Below are 22,989 nucleotides of genomic sequence, written 5' to 3' on the forward strand. Positions count from 1 at the left end.
TAACAGTTCTAGGCTTAGGCTGTGTGTTGTTGTTCCCGCCCCCTGCTGCCTTTCCAGATGTTTCTGTTCCTCCTCCAACAACTGGCCAATCAAATAACTCATGATTAAGTCCTTCTCCTGCATGGACTCTAAACTGGTCACTAGGATAGTCCCATGAATTGTCCAATGAACTGAGCACCACATATACCTTATATAACTCAGTGAAAGTCATCCCTCTTTCTCTAATTCTGGAATGTCTTTCTCATCGACTGAAAATACATAGACATGCTCTCTCCTGGCTTCAATTGTGCTTTATATAGCTTTCTTGTCAGCATTACTTTGCTGCTCACAATCTCTCTCACGTACATACTGCACAAAGCTTCCCAGCACTCCTTAGCAGAATGGAGACCCCTTACATGTATCAGCTGGCTAGCCTCCAAACTCAGGATTGTGCTGGCCAATGCTTTATCATTCTTTCTCCAGTCCCCATCATCCAGGGCTGCAGGTGGATCAGTAACTATCATTCACAATTCCTCCCTTTGTGGGTATATCTCCATTTTCAGACTCCAGGAGAGGTAGTTTGTCTCATTCAGCTGAGATATTGCAAAACCTCCTCCCATTATCCTGATGGAAGCCATGTTGCCTGATTCTTTATTAATTTTCTAATTTTACATTTAAGTTTTTAAAAAGCAATGTGGTGGCTGGGTTAATCGATAATTCAATAACATACAAAAATCTTTAGTACAAATCTCAACGTACCACATCAAATATTTCCTCTCTTTTCCCCTTAATATCTACTTTCTCATATCTGAACTAATACAGTTCTTACTATATCAATTGAGTAAAACAGCATTATTACATTTATCAATAAATTTTAGCTTATATATATATCCTAGTTGCTTTTACATTCAATCTTTATAGACAATCAATGTCCTGTTATTAGTTTTTCCCAATTTTTAGTTTCCCATCAATATTTAAATTTAACATTTGATATTTATAATTTCCAAGTTTTAGGTAACTTTTATCTCAATTCGTAACAAAGTCTAATATTCAAGATACACATTTATTTAAGTATATTCTATTTCCCACCATCTTGCATCATCTAGTTAATAATACCATATAACATCCTTATTTTCAACTAATTTCCAAATGTCTTAAATTTAATGACCAAAATTTCCCTTATTTCAACATTAAATACTTCCTCTCTTTTTCCCTTAATATCTACTGCAGTGATGGCGAACCTTTTAGAGACCAAGCGCCCAAACTGCAACCCAAAACACACTTATTTATCACCGGGTGCCAGGTGGGCGTGGCCCACTGGGTGGGCATGGGCTGTGGTGGTCATGGCAGACTGGGTGGGTGTGGTCAAGGTGGGTGTGATCACCTTGATGTTGCTCATGGAGAGGGATGCCTATGGGGGTCGGGCAGGATTCGGGGAGATCCAGGGGGTCTCTGGCAGGTGGGGCAGTGGGCAGGAGGCTCGTCCTGCGAGGTGAGGTGAGGCAAAGTGAGGCAGGGCTGGGGTGTCATTGTCGTAGGGCAAGGTGAGGCAGAGGCCAGGGCAGCTGCTGCCTGACATCATCGGCCCCCACACACAGAGGCCAGCAAGCGCATGGGGGCCAACAGTGTCCATCAGCATCCATAGTCTGCCAGCCACTCAACCGGTGCATTCTGGGACTCTGCAGCCCACCACCAGCAGTTCAGAGAAGCTGCCTCTGAGCTGGACAGACGGCCGATAGCTGAGGTGATGCAGTGGGTCGTCCCCGGGAAAAGGAGAGCATGCAAGGCCAGGAGGGATGAGTCAGGGGGGAGGGAAACCAGCCATGCTGGGATGCTTCCAGCCACATGGGATCTTGGCGAATTAGCGGGCGGCTGGTTGAAGAGAGATGGTTGCCATCTCCAGGGCATGGCATGCGTGCCCACAGAGAGGGCTCTGAGTGCCACCTCTGGCACGCGTGCCATACGTTTGCCACCACTGATCTATTGTCTCATATTTAAGCTAATACAGTTCTTATTATATCAACTAAGTAAAAACATGCTTATTACATTTATCAATAAGTTTTTAGCTTGTTTTTTTCTTCTTGTTGTTATGCCATATCCATTATCGCACATTGGCAATCATGTTGGCGATCCTGTTTTTATCAGCAGTCATACGAAAAAGTGCTGCTGGGTTTTGTCCAAACCAGTCCCTTAGATTTTGAAGCCATGATGTTCTTCTTCTGCCTGGACCTCGTTTGCCTTCAATCTTTCCCTAGAGGATTAAATGGAGTATGCTGTATTTTTCTGGGTGTTGCATCACATGTCCGAAATATTCTAATTTTCATTTTTTAATTGTTTTGATGATTTTCTTTGGCTTTCCCAGGTGGCTTATCACCTCCTCATTTCTGATCTTGTCAACCCAGCTTATACTTAACAGCTGCCTGTAAATCCACATTTCAAATGCTTCTAGTCTCTTCAGGTGGCCTTCTGTCAGAGACCAACTCTCTACTCCATAAAACAGGATAGAAAAAATGTAGCATCTGACAAGCCTGATTTTCAGTCTTAGGCTTATGTCATGACTGCAGAAACCTTTTTCATTTTGAAGAATGCTATTTGAGCTTTCTCTATCCTTGTCTTTACTTCAGTAGTCATGTCCCAGCTTTCATGTAGATTAGAACCAAGGTGCATGATCCTTTCAACTTTTTCTAGTGGTATTCCTTCTGAAATTATTGGTGGTAAATTAATGGGTTGTTTGCTGATGACCATGATCTTGGTTTTGAGGTGTTAAGCTTCAAGCCATATTTTTCAGATATTTCTGTGACTCTGTTGATGAGGAGCTGAAGGTCTTCATGCTTACTGGCAAGTAGAACTGTATCGTCAGCATATCTTAAGTTGTTGATCCAAACACCGTTTACTTTGATGCCAGCATCGATGTTCTCCAGTGCCTCGTTGAAGATTGACTCAGAGTAGATATTGAATAACAGTGGAGACAGAATACATCCCTGTCTGACCCATCTTCTTATTTCTGCATCAGCTGAGTATTTTTGGCCTAGTCTCACATTTGCTACCTGATGCCAATACAGATTCTTTAAGATTTGGATGTCTTTGTCATCTAGTCCCCCTTGTTTCAGGATTTCTAATAGTTTGCTGTGTTTTATTTTATCAAAAGCTTTTTCTGTGGGCTGGCTTAGAGAAGATGAAAATCTTTTTAAACAAGTAAAGGATCAAAAACAAACTCACATTAAGAGAGTCTATGGGGTTCTAGTGGAATTGGATTCAGAATCTGAATTAATTAAAGACTGTATGATTAAATGGGCACAAAATTTTGGTGAGCCAATCCCACTGGATACTTGGGAAATTATCTGGGTGAGAAATGTTAAATTTACACAAGCCCAGAACTTAAGGGAGAATTTTTATAAGATGTTTTATAGATGGCACCTTGATCCACAAAAAATGTCTCTTATGTACCCTGACTTACAGCCTAAGTGTTGGAGATGTGGCTGTTTGGACGCCACTTATTATCATATCTGGTGGTCGTGTAAAAATATAAAAGCTTTTTGGATTAAGATATGGTGGAATATTCAAAGAATTTTTAGAAGGAGGGTAAAATTTACTTCGCAATTATTTTTGTTAGGTATCGTTACTGATTGTGATGCTAAGGAGGTTATATTAATGTTAAATTTGATTACAGCCGCAAGGCTGTTAGTAGGGCAATATTGGAAGAAGGAATCTTTGCCTACCTTGCAAGAGTGGTTTTTTAAAGTTTCTTATCTGGCAGAAATGGCAAAGATTTCGGCTTTTTTAAAGGGGCAATCGCAAGAGAAATTTCTTGCTGTATGGGAAAAATGGATAAATTTTACACAACATAAATTGGGTATTAAAAATATTATTTAGCCTTTTTGTAACTCGTATATAATTTTTGATATTTTATAGATTGTTTTCTCTTTTTTTTCTTTTTCCTATTTCTTTTTCTCTTTCTTTCTTTTTTCTTTTTTTCTCTTTTTAAATATTTTTTTCTTTTTTTTCCTTAACGTTTATGTCATATATATTTTATTATTAAGTATTTTATAAGTTGTAAAAATTTGTTTAGGTTTCTTAAAATTTTAATTAAGCCTATATTCAGCTCTGGGAAGCTCAGGGGGGGGGATGGAGGGGGTGGTCTGGGAGGGGTTGGGTGAGGGTTGTTTTGTTTTGTTTTTCTTGTTTGTTGTTGTTTTTTGTTGTTATTTGTAAAAACTTTTAAAAATTTTCAATTAAAAAAAAAGCTTTTTCAAAATCAATGAAGCACATGTAAACATTGTGATTGACATCTCTGTAACGCTGTACAAGAACTTGAATGCTGAATAGTGCATCTTGTGTACCAAGATTGTTTCTGAAATCAAATTATGTGTTACCTAGATGCTCTTCAATTTTGTTGTATATTCTTGTGTGAATTATTCTCAGAAATATTTTCAGGGCGTGACTCATTAAGCTTATTGTTCTGTATTCAGTACACTTCTTTGCATTTATTTTTTTGGGGATTGTCACAAAGGTTGATTTTAGCCAATCATTTGGTATCTTTCCTGCTTCATATATCCGATTGAAGAGCTGCAGTAAAAATTCTTCCATTGTCTTCCAGCAATTTTAAAATTTCTATTGGGATATCATCAGGTCCTATGGCTTTTCTTGTTTTTGCTATTTTTATTGCATGTTCAACCTCCTCCATAGTGATACTTGGTCCAGTTGTTATACTTCCCATATCTATATCATCCCTGGTGTCCTCAAGAAGTTCTTCAATATATTTCTTCCATCTTTTTAATTTTTCATCCTCATCTAAGATATTTTCCCCCTCTTTGTCAACTAAGTTGTTGGTTTTCTTTTTGTAGAGGTCTGCTGCTTCTTTCACTTTTTTGTGTAAATTGAAATTATCATGCATACATTCTGACTCTTCTATTTCCTTGCATCTCTTTGCAAACCACTTTTCTTTTGCCAGTCAAATTTTTCTTCTAGTTGTTTTCTGCAATTATTGTATTTTTCTTTGTTTTTATTTTTATAAGAGCTTCTTTCATCCATGAGATGAAGAATTTCCTCCATCATCCATTGTTGTTTCTTGTGGTACTCCTCTGTCTGTTTTGAATTTGTTACCTCTACTATTGCATTTTAAAATTTATTTCAGTTCGCTTCTACATCATCATCATTCAGGTTGTTGGTTTCCCTTAAATGATTTTCTAGTTCTTCTTTAATCTTACCTCCATGTTTAATGATGAAGTCTCTGTTGATTCTTGGTTTAGCAGGGTTTGGGTTTTTCATCCTGTTTAGTTTCAGATGGACTTCAGCAAGTAGTAGATTATAATCGGATGGTACATCTGCACCTGGGCATGTCTTTACTGATTTTACTGAGTTTCTAAATCTTTTGTTTATTGTAAAATAGTCAATTTGGTACCTTATTACATTATTTCGTGTATCTGCTGGTGATCTCCAAGTGTAGAGGCATCTTTTTGGCAACCTGAAAAAAGTATTCATCACACATTGCCTATGTTCCTTACAGAAATCTACAAATCTATCACTTCTGCCATTTCTGGTTCCTAAGCCAAAGTTTCCAACTACAGGAGCATCACTTCCTTCTCCCACTTTTGCATTGAAGTCCCCCATGAGTATTGTGATATCATTACTTTTTAGGATTTTCAGTACACTGCTTATATCTTCATAGAACTTCTCTAAATCCTCATTGCTGTCAGCTGTTGGAGCATAAACTTGTATAACATTCATATTTACTGGAGTACTATTTATTTGGATCATTATCACTCTATCGGATACAGGCATAAAGGACTTGATGCATTTATTTACACGATTGTTTACAATTATAGCGACTCCATTTTGATGGTGTTTGCTATTCTCACCAGAGTAGTAGATAGTATAATTTCCTATTCTATACATTTCATTTTCAGGCCAGTGCATTTCACTCATTCCCAATATAGAGATATTGTATTTGGACATTTCTTGGATAGTGTTGTGTGTTTTTGTAGTTTTGGGTTTATCATGCTTCTAGCAGACTGGGAGATTCTTAGCACCCCTGCCCCATTTAAGGGGCACCCATACTTGGGGCCATTGTTAGATTTTGTCACCATTAGCATGACTTTCCTGGGAAATATATAGTGTAGTAGTCTTCCCTTTGCTTTCTACACTGCTGTGCACACGTTATTCAAGTGGCTGCCACCACACCGTGTGCTGTTCTTCTGAATGCGTTTCAACCAATGTAGTCTCTGCCATCAGTCAATACTGGGGAGCCAGCTGCCACTCACCAGGCCTGTTGGTCCATGGGAGGTATTTGATTCCCTCCAACCCACCATTACAGCATAAAAACCATAATGGGTAGGGCCTCCCAATCCGTCACCTGGGGGGGGGGTTGCAGGCTGCCCTACATATCTTAATTAATTTTACATTCAATCTTTATAGACAATCAATATCCTATTTATTTGTTTTCCCCAATTTTTAAATTTCCATCAATATTCAAATTTAACTTTTAATATTTATACTTCCAAGTCTTAAGTGACTAAAGCTTTCTTTCTCTCAATTCATAACAAAATCTAGTATTCAAAATACACATCTTGTCTATTTGAGTATATTCTATTTTAATTAATAATATAAAATCCCATCTAATAAATCAAAACCCCAATTTCTTAACCTTACTCTAGCTTTCTTCGCCAGCTTGCCTTCCATGTCAGTGCTTTTAAGTTATCAAATAGATCTCCCTCTGTTGTTATGTATATTATTTGAAATAAGAGAGACCCTCCAGTCGCCATTTTTTTGGAAGGGCTAACAAATTGTCTCTCTATTATTCCAAATCCCCATAGTTGTCCTGATATGTTTGTCTTCCCTTCGGTCTGTTCTTCTTGCTCCTCAAATTTCTTCTGATTTATATAGAAAGTCTTTTCCATTTTCAGTGTTGTCAGTTCCTTTTCTGGATTTTCCATTGACTGTATTTGTTGGTCAGTTGAATCCTCTATCATAACATTTAATTGTTCCACTTCTTCTGTTATCTTCTGCATAGTAGATTCTTTAATTATGGTCAAAAATTTGGGTTTGTATATCTAGGCTGACGTCTTGTTCTTTTCTATAGCATCTTATTTCATCACAAGCTGAAAGAATGGTTTCATTTTTGTTTCAACATAAAAAAAATCTATTCCTGGCTTCCGGATCGCGGCACGTTCAGTCATACGAAGAGACCTCTCTCTTCATCAGCTGTTTTCCCTCCGCCAGTAGACCCTTATGCGGGTCTTAAATCACCCTGGAGGGGTGACTACCATCGAGGAGGCTTTTGCTTGGCTGTGGTGGAGCGGCAGCTCCCCCTGCAGTCCGAGCTAACTCTGTAGGGCTGACGGAGAAGAAGATCAGCCAGTAAAATGGTTGATCACTTAGCTGCACCAGCTGAAGTCAGAAAATCATCCAAGCATAAAGAACCACCATGGTGAATCCGGGTGAGACCTTTCCTCCCTCTCTCTGTCCTGACTATTTGCTTGTAAAAAGTTTTTTTTAATATTTTTTTATTTTTCCAAACTCTCCCCCATACATATACCGTGATATTTATCAGATGTTAACATACATTCTTTTTACATTCATATATAAGATACTTTTGATAAAATGAAATAAATACATACACATGACTTTTGGGGTTGCTTGCCCATTCCCCCTTTCACTGTATCCACATTCCTTCTTCTCTACCTTCTTTCTCTCTTTCTTCTCTTCCCTACTTCCCTCTTCTTCTTCTCCTCTTCTCTTTCATTCACCACTTCTCCCCACTTCTCTTCTCCTCCAACCTTCCTACTTCCTTCTCCCTCCCTTTACTCTTTTCTCTCTTCTCTCCTTTCTTCCCTCTCATCCCTCCTCAGATACAATTCAGGGGTAATGTCCGAGCAACTCCTCTCTCCAAATTTCCCTATCTGTATTATATACAATAAGATTATTTTTCTCTTACATTAATACTTCTATTTATCTAACCTTCTCGGTATATACTTCTATAAATATTTATACAACCTCCAGTTATTCAATACTGTGTTGCCTGGGTCTCCCTCCTTATCTGCTCCTTCTTCCATCTAAATTGATGTTAACTATCTTTTAACATATTCTCTTTCCAGCCAATCATGAAAAGTTCCCCAGATTTCATAGTAGTCTGACTCTATCTTATCTTTAATTGTCATTGTTAGTCTATTCCAGCGGTTCTCAACCTGTGGGTCGGGACCCCATTTGGGGTCGAACGACCATTTCATGGGGGTCACCAAACAATGCAGTCTGCCATTTTTTCCCCTTTTCCTTAGCTGTGCTACTCCCTTTTATTCTGTTGGCTTTTGAAAGCCAATAGAATAGACTCTCTTGAATAGAGTCTAATTCTATTGGCGTTCAAAAGCCAATAGGAATTGTCCAGGCTGTCTCTGCCCTGCTGAGCCCACCAAAAGTTCCATTTTGCAAACGGTGCTGCAAGTTGTCTGCAGCGAAGGCAAGCTGTCTGGAAGTTTCCACCCCTCCCTGCTGAGCAAATACTAAAAATGTAAGTAAAAGAGGGCCAGGGGTGAGAGGTGGGAGGCCAACAGGCACAGGGAGGGTTGCTGGCATGCATGGGGCCCGGCAGGTGCCTTACTTCCCTTGGGCTGGGCCAGCTTGTGGCCCAGCCAGTGGTCAGCCTGAGCCGTCTCTGCCGCTTGCCAGCTATGCCTCGGCCGGTGCAGGGGGTGGCACCACACATGCACGGCGCTTCCGGGCAGGGAAAGTCCTCGACTTACAACCGGTTGGGTAGTCCTCGACTTACGACCAGTTGGGTACTCCTCAACCTCTGACTGATTGGGGGTCACAGCATTAAAAAGGTTGAGAACCACTGGTCTATTCATTTCTGCACATTCCAGTATTTTCCCAATCACTTATCCCTCTGGGGGGAGGCTTTCAGTGCTTTCCAATTTTGTGCAAACACAATCCTGGCTGCCGTGATTATATGAATAATTAAATATGTTTTCTCTTTATTGTATTTCTCTGGTAGAATACCCAACAGGAATATTTCTGGTCTTAGTTCTATATGTTGTTGTATCATCTTTTCTATCCATGTTCTAATTATATTCTTATAAGTTTTAGCTTCTACACACTCCACCACATATGGTAGAAGGAACCTGGTATCTGATGACATTTCCAACATTTCATAGACCTGTCCTTAAACATCTTAGCTAATCTTTTTGGAGACATATGCCATCTGTTAAACATTTTGTACATATTTTCTTTATATGCAGTTGCCATTGTCAATTTATAGTTTCTTTCCCATAGTTGCTGCCATCTATCTAATTCAATTGTGTAACCAAAATTCCTTGTCCATTTTATCATAGTCTCTTTCACTTGTTCCTTCTCTAACTCCATATGTAGTAGATAACTGTACATTTTTTAATCTATTTTTCTTCTGTTCCTGTGAGTATTTCATCTAACTCTGTTGTCCCCAAATTAACACCATCTATTTTAACATCTTTTTCATATCTAGATTGTATTTGCATTCTCATGAACCAATCCATCTTTATTCCTTGTTCCTCTAATTGTTGTTTGGTTTTCAACTTCCCCATATCTGTTAGTAAGTCTTTATATCTTATAATGTTTCCCATGTTAAACATATTGGGGTGTATTAGCACCTCCATAGTTGAGAGCCAATTTGGAATCTTCAAATAATGCATTCTCTTTACTTTCTCCCAGACCACAAATAAAGAATTCCTTATATGGTATCTCTGGAAATAGCTATGTATTCTGTTTTTTCCATACCATATAAAAGCATGCCATCCCAACTATAAATCATGTCCCTCTAATGTCAATAATCTTGTATTCCTCAGTAAGATCCATTCTCTCATCCATGATAATGCTGCAACCTGATAGTACAAATCCCAATTAGGTAGACCAAACCCACCTCTCAATCTTGTATCTTGTAACATTTTTAGATTAATCCTTGCCTTTTTTCCCTGCCAAATATATTTCAAGATTATTTTATTAAGCCCCTCAAAATATTTCTTATCTAATCTTATTGGTATTGTTGAAAACAAAAACAATAATTGTGGTAATATATTCATTTTGATTATCGCAATCCTTCCCATTAATGATAATTGTACATTTTTCCATTTATCCAAATCTACTTCAATTTGTCTTTTCAATTTATGATAATTATCCTCTTTAATTGTTGTGCATTTTGCTGTCAGGTGGATCCCTAAATATTTTACCTTCTTTACAATCTGTATGTCTAATTTTCCCACCAGTTCTTTTTTTTGTTTTTGTTTTTCAGTAATATTTTTCACTAACATTTTGGTTTTATCTTTATTAATTTTCAACCCAGCTACCTCACCATATTTTTCTATTTGTTCTATTAATAATACAGGTCCTGTCTCTAATGGTTCCTCCAAAATAAATACTAAATCGTCTGCAAATGCTTGTAGCTTATATTCTTCCCTCTTAATTTTCATCCCTTTTATGTCATTATTCTGTCTTAAACATCTATTTAATACCTCTAATGTCAGAACAACAGTGGAGATAGGGGACAGCCCTGTCTTGTTCCTTTCATAATATTGATCTTCTCACTCATATTTCCATTTATCATTACTTTGGCTGATTGCTTATTATAAATTGTTCTGATTACATTTATAATTTTTTCCCCACAATCCATAGTCTGTAATTGGCTTATCATGAATTGCCAGTTCACATTGTCGAATGCCTTCTGTGCATCCAGGAACACCAATGCCATCTGTTTCTCGGGGTGTATTTCATAATATTCTAGTATATTCAATATAATTCGCATATTGTCACTAATCTGTCTTTTGGGTAAGAAACCATTTTCATCCGATTGTATAAATTCATTTAAAAACTTTTTAAGTCTTTCTGCCATTATTGATGAAAATATTTTGTAGTCCACATTCAGTAAGGAAATCAGCTTGTAGTTCTTTATTTTCTGTGTTTCTGTTTCTTCCTTTGGTATGAGAGAAATAAGAGCTTCGGACCACGAATCTGGTATCTTAGCTTCAGAAAGAAGTTCATTATAAAGTTCCAACATTACATTACCTAGTATTTCCTGCACTGTCTTTTTTATTGAAAAGTTTTATATAAATACATTATTACAATACAATAACCCTCCCTCCCTCCCCCCCCAACCCTCCCCTCCACTTCCCAGAGCTGATTACAGGGTTAAAAAATAAAAAATAAACAAACAAATTCTAACTAAGCTTATCCCACTATACCAATAACCAAATCCCTAAAATACTTTAACTGAAATACAAACAACTCCCAGTTAACTATAAGTTAATCAAAACTAAATAATACTTTCTAATCCCATATTTATTCTGTACAAAGTTTATCCATCTTCTCCACACCGAGATATATCTTTCTTGTGAATGATCTTTCAAGTAAGTAGAAATTTTGGCCATTTCTGCTAAATTAGAAACTTTAAATGACCATTCTTCTATAGTAGCAAAGAATCTTTCTTCCAATATTGCCCAACCTATAGCCTTGCCGCCGTAATAAGATTCAACATTAAAATAGTTTCTTTAACATCACAACCTTCAATAATACCTAATAAAAACAATTGTGGTGTAAACTTTATCTTTCTATTAAAAATCTTTTGGATGTTCCACCAAATCTTAATCCAAAAAGCTTTTATATTTGTACAGGTCCACTAAATATGGTAATAGGTTGCATCTAAGCAACCACATCTCCAACGCTTAGGCTGTAAATTAGGATACATGCGAGACAATTTTTGTGGATCCAAATGCCACCTATAAAACATTTTATAAAAATTTTCTCGTAGATTTTGAGCCTGAGTAAACTTCACATTCCCAACCCAAATTGCCTCCCATGTATCTAATAATATCGGCTCTTGAAAATTTTGGGTCCATTTTATCATACAATCTTTGATTAATTCTGTCTCTGAATCCAATTCTACTAATACATTATAAATTCTCTTTATATGAGTTCGACTTTGATCTCTAATTTGTTTTATCAAATTCACATCATCTAAAGTAAAACCAACTTTTTGATCTAAACTCCATCTATCTAACAATTGTCTATACTGAAACCAAGAGTAAACAATATTATCTTGCCTTAATTCATCTAACGATTTTAACTGCCAATACTTCCCTTCCAATTTAAGCAATTGGTTATAAGAAATCCTATCCAATTTCACACCCCTGGATATCCCCTCTACTGCGTGTCCAGGAATCCCCCAAATTGGCATTTTATAATTTAATCTATAATAATATTTCTTCCAGACACGCCATAAAACAATTCTTAAAATATGCAATTTAAAAACCCTATCTAGTTTCTTATTATAAATCAAATATGCATGCCATTCATATAATAAATCCCATCCCTCCAAAGAAAGTACATTTTGATTTGTTAAGTTAATCCAATCGCTAATCAATGTTAAAGCCGCAGCATCATAATACAATTTCAAATTAGGCATCTTAAATCCTCCTCTTTCTCGTACATTTTGTATAATCTTAAGCTTAACTCTTGGTTTTTTCCCTGCCCAAATAAATGTATTAATACCCTTCTGCCATTCATCTAAATTAACATCTTTCTTCAAAATTGTTATCATCTGAAACAAAAAAAGAAATTTTGGTAGAACATTCATCTTAATAGCAGAAATTCTCCCTAACAAAGATAATTGTAATTTTTTCCAATCATTCAGATCCTTCTGCACTTTAGTCCATAATGTTTCATAATTATTTTTATACAATTTTACGTTAGAAGCTGTTATATACATTCCCAAATATTCAACCTTTTTAACTATATCAAAACCTGTCAAGTTAACTAACATTTCCTTATCCTTGATAGACATATTTTAGATAGTATTTTAGTCTTATTATTGTTAACTTTAAAACCAGAAACTTGCCCATACTGAATTATAATCTGTAACAATTCTAAAACTGAATGAATCGGTTGTGACAAAGTAATAACCAAGTCATCAGCAAAAGCTCTCAACCTGTAATCCTTCTTATTTATCATTATTCCCTTTATTGTAGTTGAATCACGAATTTTTATTAAGAAAATTTCCAAAGTTAAAACAAACAATAAACGGACATCCCTGTCTTGTACCTTTTCCAATTTGAAAGGCCTTTGTTAGTCCCCCATTAATTATAATCTGAGCCGATTGTTGTTGATAAATGCCCTTTAGGGCTTGCAAAAATTTATCCCCAAAATTCATCTCCTCTATCACTCTTAACAAAAATTGCCAATTTAACTAATCAAAAGCTTTTTCAGCATCTAAAAAGATTAAAGCTGCAGGAATCTGGTTATTTTTATCCAAATATTCAATTAAGTTAACAATTTGTCTAACATTATTTTTCATATATCTTCCAGTTATAAAACCAGATTGATCAGTATGAATCACTTGCTTCAATACAAACATTAATCTATTTGCCAATATTTTAGAAAAAAAATTATAATCTATATTCAAAAGAGATATAGGTCTATAATTTTTAGGTTGAGTAAGATCTTGATCTTCTTTTGGAATCAACGATATAAAAGCCTTTTTCCAAGATGGAGGTACCTCTGCACCCAATAATATACTATTAAAAAGTTCCTTTAATGGTTCTATCATCTCTTCAGATAATGTTTTATAATAGATTGCTGTCAATCGTTGCTTTACCAACCTTTAATTGTTTAATAATTTCCTCAGAAGTAATTAAGCCATTAATCTTATCTCGTTGAGCACTTGTAAGCTTAGGAAAATGAGCTTCTTGTAAATATTTATCCATATCCAAAATCTGTACTTTTTCACCAGTATATAATTTTGTATAAAAATCTAAAAATGATTTCTTGATCAACTCTTGCTGAAAAACCATTTTACCTTTATAATTTATTCTATCTACAATCCTAGACCTCTGTTTTTTCCGTAATTGATAAGCCAACCACCTACCAGGCTTGTTTGCATTACAAAAAGTATTGTGTTTCATATATCGTAGGTTGGTTGCTATCTGATCAGCCATTAACATATTAAATTGTTCTTTAATCGATTTTATAGAGGCCTTTAACTTATTATCCAAAGGATTCAAAATTAAGACTTTCTCTTTCAATTTAATATCCTCTTCCAACTCTTTACATTTCTGTGATTGTTTACATCGATGAGCCTTATTCATCTGAACCAAAACTCCTCGCATATAAGCTTTACTAGCATCCCATACCATTGCCATTGAAGTACATATTTATACCTATTTAAAGAAAAAAATTCTTTCAAGTGCTCTCTACACTTCTGTGAATTCGTCTCATATCTAAATAAATTCTCATTCAACCTCCAAGATCTTCTATTCCCATTCTCAACAAATAATTCCAACCATACAGGACTATGATCCGTCAATATCCTAGGAAAAATTTTAACATTCTTAACACTAAAATATAAATCAGTAGTAATTAGAAAAAAATCAATTCTTGAAAATGATTGATGCCTGTCAAAAAAAAGGTGAAGTCCCTCTCTTCCACATTTCGTTCACACCAAATGTCTCTCAGTTCCAAATCATCTTTCAAGTCAAAAAAAGCCTTAAGTAGTTTAGTTTGATTGGAGAGCATGGAAAGTCCCTTCTTATCCTTACTTGAATCTAATATACCATTCCAGTTTCCCATCATAATAACAGATTTATAATCCAAAGAAATTAATTTTTGATGCAATAACTTATAAAACTGCTTTTGTTGTTGATTAGGAGCATACAAACCCACTATAAGAAATTTCTTACCATACAATTCCAATTCAATAAAAACATATCTTCCTTGAGAGTCAGAGTCTATTAATTTTGCTGATAAATTATTCTTAACATAGATGACAACACCTTCTTTTTTCCCTGGAGCAGGAGATATAAAATGTGAACCCAACCAAGAGTTAATCAAATACTTTTGATCCTTTAAAGTAATATGAGTTTCCTGCAGGCATACAATATCATTATTATATTGCTTCAAATAATGAAATACTTTCCTTCTTTTCTGTGGAGAATTCAAGCCATTAACAATCCAAGCCAGGAACTTTGCTATCCCTACCGGCCTGAAGCCTGGAAAAGACTGCATGAAGATCTGCTGTTGAAGATCTCTTCGGTCTTGCTCCTCCCACAGGCTCAGAAGTAGTAGATTCTTGTGTTAATACTCTTGCCTCCATCTTCTGTTGCTCCTTCTCTCTACATCTATGGGCTGCTCAAGTCACTCTCTGTTCCTTTGAAGTTTCTTTTATCTCAAAAGGCTGCTGTAACAATTCAGCCTGTACTTCTCGAACCCCCAGTGAAGAAGCACCTTCAATTGGCTGTTCTCCCAACTTCACCTCTGAAATTTTAGATCATGGAGATGGTGGGGAGCCTGCTCCCAGGACAGAAATGTAAAAATCTTTCGCCTTTGAAATTGTATTAAGTCTATAATGTGTCCCCGCATAGCTCACCACTATTCCAATCGGGACCTCCCATCTAAACTGAAGCTGCCATTTTTTAAGCTCATCAGCCAAGAAGGCAAAATCTTTTCTTCTTCTTAAAATTTTTGGAGGAATTTCCTTTAAAATTATAACATCTTGAGCAGCAATCTGAAATCTCTGCTTATAAAACGCTTGTATGATTTCATTACAAATAGATCTCCTTGCAAAATAAATCACCACATCTCTTGGTAAGTTTCTCTGCTTTACAACCCATGAATTAACTCTACATATTTTTTTCTATATCTCTCAATATTTCTTCAGGTTCACACCCCAACATCAAAGCTATATCCTTTGCCACCAGCTCTCTCAAATCTTCTTGCATGTTTTCCTTCAAGCCTCTGATTCTTATAACAAATTCCATTTCTCTATATTGAGACATAATAATTTCATCCTGTGACATTTCCACCTTATTTTCCACTTTACCAACCCGATCTTCCAGACCTTCAACTTTCTCCACAACATCATCAATGTGATCATCCAACCTCTCAACATGGGAGGCAAGTCCTTGCAAAGCTAGTACTATATCCTCCCTCATTTCCCTATTTAATTCCTCCATTTCTGTTCTAATCTGACAAACTCCTTTTCCCAAAGCATCTTGTAAGTCTTTTGCCGTAAGTGCTACTGGTGGTGGAGAAGGTGGTGGTGTCCGAGGCTTAACTTGTTGAACAGTCTGTACAACCGGGGAGGAGATCGAAACTTTAGGCACAGCAGAAGTTGCGAAACGCTTCGAAGCCATTTTAATTTGTAAAACTTCTTCTTAATATCTCAAAAAAAGGGAAAAGAAAAAAACCCTTAAAAAAACAAGAACTAAAAAAACTTGTCTTTTGTATCAATAACCAAAATCCATTACATTATTCAAACTCTGTAGCGAAATGTAACCAAGTGAAAGTTCTTTCTTCACATTCGCTCACAGAAAAAAAAAACACCCCAGCACCATTTTAACTTCTTTTATAATAAAAAAGGAGAAGATTAATTCTTTTCCAGAGTTAAAGTTCCAAAGTAGATACAAATTATAAATGCTCCTGGTCAGCTCTGTATGCTTTGAAATTTACTTACAAGTTCACTTTAAGCACAGATGTGGAAAGCAATGTCTTGCTTTGTCCAAAAAAAAAAAAAAAGAACAAAGACATCTGAGATGTGGAGAAGCCTCGGACTCCGTGGGAGCTCACCCTCCGACCCACAAAGATAAATTTTAGGGTCCTGGGGAGCTCTACCACTATCCAAGGAAAGCTCACCTCCTCCCTTATGCCTGGGGAGAGAAGGTCCGAACCACGGATCAGCTGTTATCTGCTGTCTCCGCAGTTTTGACACTTTCTCAGACAGACAGCTAAAAGATAGCCACCATCGGCGTGGCCAGCGTCACTGGAAGTCTTCCTGCAATGTCTTATATAGCTCTGCTGGTAGTCCATCTGGTCCTGGTGTTTTACCATTTTTTGTCTGTTGATTGCTTCTATTAATTCCATCATTGTTATTTCCCCTTCTAATAGCTTTTTAAATTTCTCCGGCATTTTAGGTATCTCTGTTTCTTCCAAAAAAATGTTTTATCCTATCATCTGAAACTGTTTGTTGCTTGTATAAGTTCTCATAATATTCCCAGATTATTTTTTTCTTTTCTTCATTTTCATGTTGTAAAATCCCCTCAGCATCTTCCAATTGTTTAATCCATCTCTTCTCTTTCTCCTTTTTAATTTTATATGTCAACCATCTCCCTGGTTTGTTTGCATGCTCAAAAAAGGTTTGCTTAGCTGCCTTTATTTTCATTGCCACTTCTTCATTTTCTAGTAAGTTCATTTTATGTTTGTTCAGTTCCATTAAATTTTTAATCTTTTTGTTTTGTGTATCTTTCTGTAATTCTTTCTCAAGTGTCTTATATTCTTCCTCCAGTTTTCCCTTATTTTGTCTTTTCTGTTTGTTCTTTTTCCCCAAATAAGTCATAGCAAGTCTTCTCATATATGCTTTCGCCGTATCCCAAACATTTTGAACTGAAGTATCTTCTTTTTTGTTTTCCTTAAAAAAGAAAAGTACTTCTTTTTTCATATATTGCTGAAAATCGTTTTCATTCAATATAGTTTGGTTTAATGTCCATTTTGTTCTCTTTTTTTGTCCTTTCCATATGATTGTAACTGGGTTGTGGTCCGCCCATGTGCTTGTTTCTATGGCTATATTTTGTATATTTGTAAATAAATCTGTTGATATCCATGTCATATCAATTCTTGACCAGGACAGATGTCTGTTAGAATAGAACGTATATTGCTTCTTTTCCGGATATTTCTCTCTTCAAGCATCTAGTATATTTAATTCATCCACCATATTATAGAAGGATTTAGGAAGTGTTCTTCTTAGAGTCATATTTTTTTGTTGTATTATAATCCAACTCAGGCTTTACAATAGCATTAAAATCTCCAATCATGCATATGCTTTCATATTCCAGTTCTATTATTTTCTTATGTAATTTTAGATAAAAATTCTCTTGATTTTCATTTGGAGCATAAATCGCTACCAATAATGATTTTTTACAGTTCATAATTACTTCCACCATTAAGATTCGTCCTTCTTCGTCTGAATATATCAATTTAGTTTGTATTGTTTTCTGACTATATAATACCACACCTTTTTTACTCTGGTCCGCAAGTGAGGTGTATAATTCTCCCAATTTTGGATATTCTAATAAATTTTTATGTTGTTTCCTAATATGAACTTCTTATAAACAAATTATGTCCATTTTTAGTTTCTCCAGTTTATTTAGTGTTCTTTCCCTTTTTATGGTCGAGTTTAATCCATTTATATTTATCGAAATTATTTTTATCTCTTCTTCCATGATTATTTATTTAAGATTTTAGCTGATCTCATCATTCTCATGTCTCTTTGCTCTTTTGCCTCTTGCCTGTAAAAAGTTTTTGATCACTTCCCAGTCTTAAGAGAGCAGCATCTGTCTACTTGGGAAAAAGAGTTTTAAAAGAACTAAAATAGTTAAAGTTTTATTGACTACTTGATTTTTCTCTTTGGATACCTAGGGGCCCTGAAAAAAATAAAAAATAAATGCTATAGTTTTTACTTTATCTATTATACCGGAGATACTTGCTTTTGCTTTTTCTGTTTCCTGAAAGAGATAAATTTTTACCTATTTGGAAGAAAGAGTTTACAGTCCACTGAGGATATCTTATGGCGAAAAGTGCCATTGCAACTGTATTTTCTTTTGCTATTTGAAGATGAATTTGACCTTCAAATGACAACAAAACAGAAAAGATAAAAGATTTGCAACAGCTGTGGTGAATTTGCTTATTAGAATTTTGGAGGTGGATATTTGTTAACCTTTTTGAAATATAGCCTCCACTAAAAGATCAAATACTATTCTTGATCAAAGACTATTTCACTATTGAAATGGAGGAATCTTATCCACAGCTTGACTATGAACTTATATTGGAAAAGATTTTGGAAACTACAAACTATATGAAAGCTTATATCAAATCTTGGAGAAAAATCAAAGATGATACTAGAGAACCACAAATTGACTTTCAATCATCAGTTCAAACTACAGACCAAAGAATAATGGAGGAAGAATAGAGTAACCCTGGAGAGGTTCCTACTCAACAAGATATACAACTGAACGAGACAGAGGAACTGCACTTACAATTTAACTATGAACTTACAGTAGAAACTACTGAGCAAATTAATTCTACACAATTCTATTTGCGACCTATGGAGAACATTGATGATCAAAGAATAACATTAACTGAGCTATTTGATCTCCCAAAAATAACAGAGCTTGACATTCAGGTACAAGTTATTGAAAATTGTGATAATGTGGACAATCAACTAGCAACTACAATAAGAAATAAAATTGACTATACTATTCAGATGACATAGGAAGAAGGAGAAGAGAACTTTGACTATTTTGATGTATTGAGAAATAGCTTTACTCAAATGCTGAGGTTTGATGATACAAAGGCTTTATTATGGAAATTGGTTTGGCATAGAAAGAAAGCTAGATTTAGGTTTAAAAATGTGGCTTAAAATTCTACTGAATGGGTTAAAAAGGTTGTTGACACTTGGATTTGTTTTAATAACAAATGAAACAGGTGATTTTGTAAAAGGATATTTTCTGTAACAATATTTGGCATTAGAGATGACAAGTAATTGGAGGGATAAATTTTACTTAATTGATTGATAGAATATATATTTAAAATAGACAGAAATGTAGTTTTTTTAGACTGATATCTTTATTTTAACCAAGACAACTATTTTGTAATAGAGGAAGAAGAGGAGGTATTTGTGATAAGAGAAGTAATAGTATTAATAAATGATGTATTAGTTTAAGCAATAGGCTATATCTAAAAAAATGTAAGGATGTTGCTTTCTGGGTTAATATATTTATCTTAGAATCATCATGATAGGGAAAAGAGAAATGAGGGATGCCTGAAGTGTTAATATGTCTATATAAGCAACTGGGATATGGTAATTTTCAAAATAGTAAAACTTAAAAACAGGACTTGGATTCTTATAATTGAAATGTGATTGATGACTGATTGGATTGATTGAGCTTTTTTTTTTTACAAATGTAATAATTTTAATTGGTAAAATAATATGTGGGAAATAGAGAGGGAACTTTTAAGGAATTAATCTGTTTGATATATGTATGATTTTGTTCTTGGATAATTGATCACTTATTGTTTCTCAAGCACTTTTATGTAAAATGAATTATATTATATATATATATATATATATATATATATATATATATATATATATATATATATATATATAATCTATTCCTGGTCTTCATCCATATTCTCTTGATGATGGGTTAAGTTGAGGACTTTAAAGTCAGAGAATGGAAATAATTTTATTACTGGGTATAGGACACAGCTGAGATTCTCACAGCTGGTATTTGTCAAGGTTGTAAAAGTCTTATCTATAGTTTGGGCTACAAGTCAACTCTCCTTTAGACCAATGTTTCCCAAACTTTTGACATATGTGTACCCCTTCTATAATTTTTGTAATGCTGAGTACCCCTCATAAAAAACATATGCTTTAATAAAAATCAAAATATATTTATTTTTTCTTTTTTTGTACATACACAAAATAAACGAAAGTTATATTATAAAGAACATTTATTTGATTCAATGAGAAGGATGAAATTGTTTATGTTGAGATGACAGATCATCATAATTTGGTTCCCTGGTTGTTAATTTTAATCTGAGATGCGGTTCCACATCCAATAGTCTGTTCCTTTTTTTCGACTTAATGTCTACAAATGCAGAAAAAGCAACTTCGCATAAATATGAAGTTGGAAAAGGCAAGATGTATTTCAGGACTTTTTCTGTTAAAACCGGATACACATGTTGCATTTGTAACCAGAATGATGTTAAAGTACACTCCTTATGTTTATTTCTCAAGAATCCGTCCGAAGCTAACTCCAACAATTGCTCTTCTTCCGCATGCGACAAACCTTCTGGCATGGATGTTGTGTTGATGTTGAATGGATATCTTATCCATTCAATATTTTCGTTTAAATCAGGAAAATAGTTTTTCAAGCCAACTTGCAAACTCTCCAACTGCTGTATTATGCATTTCAAAGTATCAGCCTCAATTTTAGTAGCCAAACTTGTTATAAACTCATGAAGAGAGGGAAACGAGTCTACTTCTCCATTACCAACTCTCTTTTGCCATAAATTTAGTTTTGCGATGGTAGCGTTCACTTTATCTTGAACGTGAAACAATGAAATTTCTTTGCCTTGTAACGATAAGTTGAGGCAATTTAAAGCAGAGAATATATCTGCTAAGTATGCTAGTTTACAAAGCCATTTCCAGTCATGTAAACAATTTCTCAACTCAAATCTATTATTAAGAAAGCATTGAAGTTCATGTCTAAGTTCGAACAATCGGTTTAGAATTTTTCCCCGAGATAGCCAACGAACATCGGTATGAAAAAGCAGCTGGGTATGACTACTTCCCATTTCTTCACATATTTGCGAAAAAAGTCGTGCATTCAAAGGGCGGCTTTTAATGTAGTTAATGATTTTCACTCTTTCATCCAGAACTTTCTGTAGATCAGCGGGCATCTTACATGTTGCCAAAGCCTCTCTGTGTATGCAACAATGTGTGGATATGACATTTGGAGCAACATTTTGAATTCTTGCAACGAGTCCTTTATTAATTCCAACCATACTTTTTGCTCCATCTGTGCTTATTCCAACACATCTATTCCAATCAATTTTGTTCTCTTGCATAAATGTATTCATAACATTAAAGATATCTTCTCCTGTTGTGTGACCTAATAAAGGCTGGCAAAATAAAAAGTCATCATGAATTTCTTGATTTTTTTCGTATCTAACAAACGCCATAAGATTTGCAAATTTCGCAATGTTGGTGGACTCATCGACTTGCAATGCATAATAACAACTTTGAGAAATATCAGATAATAACATCTGTTTTACATTATTAGACATATCAATGATTCATCGATGAACTGTATTATTTGAGAGAGGAACGCAGTCAAAAGTTTGTTTCGCTCTATCTCCTATCATTACTTCTGCCATTATCTTGGCTGCAGGCTTGATTAAAATTTCACCAATGGTTTCCGCTGCACTACATTTGGCAATTAAAAGAGACACACGATACGAAGCTTCTAGTATTTTTTGATTGTCACCTCCCGTCAAACCCTGCATTACTTTTTGAGACTGATTTAAACCCTTAAGTTTATTTTCAAAAAAATCTATGGGTTTATCTTTGTACTGATTATGGTTTGTCTCAAAATGGTGCTTTAAGTTGGATGGTTTCATGCTTTCATTTGTTAGATTTTCAAAACAAATGACACAAAGTGGAATAGGCTCATTTTCATCTCCAGTCCATGAGAATCCAAATTTAAGATATTCTTTGTTGTACTTGCGTGTTTTCCTTGCTTTTTTCTTAACAGGTTCTTTCAGAATTGAAATTGATTCGTCGTTAATTTCATTATTTCCTGTTCGTTGATAGCTATTACAATCATTACTTTCTTTCAGTTTAGTAGTTCCAGATTTCAACCAGCGATCCATAATCTCTGTTAGGGATAAAAACTGTATTTTATAAAAATAATCAAAATCAGTGGAACTTACTAAAGCACAATAACAGGTGCCCGGAACTAACTATTAAAGAAATAAGTTGTCTCTATAACGAAGTGCAGTATATTCACGCCGTGTCACGCCTCACAAGACTGTCTAACCGTTGATAACACTGCAATTCTCCGGCTTTTAAACAGCTCCAAGGCTCAACGTTAACTGTTAATGTTCCCGCAGTTTAAAAATGGCCGAACCAGAGCTGCGCGAAGGATGCGCAGAAGTTCCCGTCATAATGAGTTGCGATACGATGTATGATGGCCCCAGTTCCCGTGTAAAAACTGCGATACACGCCTATTTCTTTCTTTGTTCTGTGGGCGCAGCTAAGCACGGTGCAATGGATATTCCCACGTGATCCCCACTAAACTCTGGTGCAACGCGTACCCCCACCAAACTCTTCCCGTACCCCTGGGGGTACGCGTACCACACTTTGGGAAACACTGCTTTAGACAATAACAAGTAGAAATATCAAACCTGGCCACAAGATGTCACCAATACCATTTAAGGTTT

General features: G+C 35.4%; 1 protein-coding gene across 1 annotated transcript; it reads right to left on the minus strand.

Annotated features, from left to right (window-relative positions):
* Positions 1 to 20,505: 20,505 nt before the first annotated feature.
* Positions 20,506 to 22,419, minus strand: LOC120306159 (zinc finger BED domain-containing protein 5-like). The gene is made up of 2 exons (XM_039338862.1): positions 21,857 to 22,419; positions 20,506 to 21,769 (listed from the first exon to the last, which is right to left on the minus strand). The coding sequence occupies exons 1-2, from the start codon at positions 22,417 to 22,419 to the stop codon at positions 20,506 to 20,508; spliced, it is 1,827 nt and encodes a 608-aa protein (XP_039194796.1).
* Positions 22,420 to 22,989: the final 570 nt, after the last annotated feature.

This window comes from Crotalus tigris, unplaced genomic scaffold (genome assembly GCF_016545835.1).
Source record: "Crotalus tigris isolate CLP2741 ecotype Arizona unplaced genomic scaffold, ASM1654583v1 scf7180000017722.570129, whole genome shotgun sequence".
Taxonomy (NCBI): domain Eukaryota; kingdom Metazoa; phylum Chordata; class Lepidosauria; order Squamata; family Viperidae; genus Crotalus; species Crotalus tigris.

Coding starts and splice junctions, on each gene's coding strand:
- LOC120306159 (XM_039338862.1), bottom strand. CDS start 22,419: ATGGATCGCTGGTTGAAATCTGGAACTACTAAACTGAAAGAAAGTAAT. Junction 21,770..21,856: donor GTTCCTCTCTCAAATAATAC/AGTTCATCGATG, acceptor TTATGCATTGCA/AGTCGATGAGTCCACCAACA.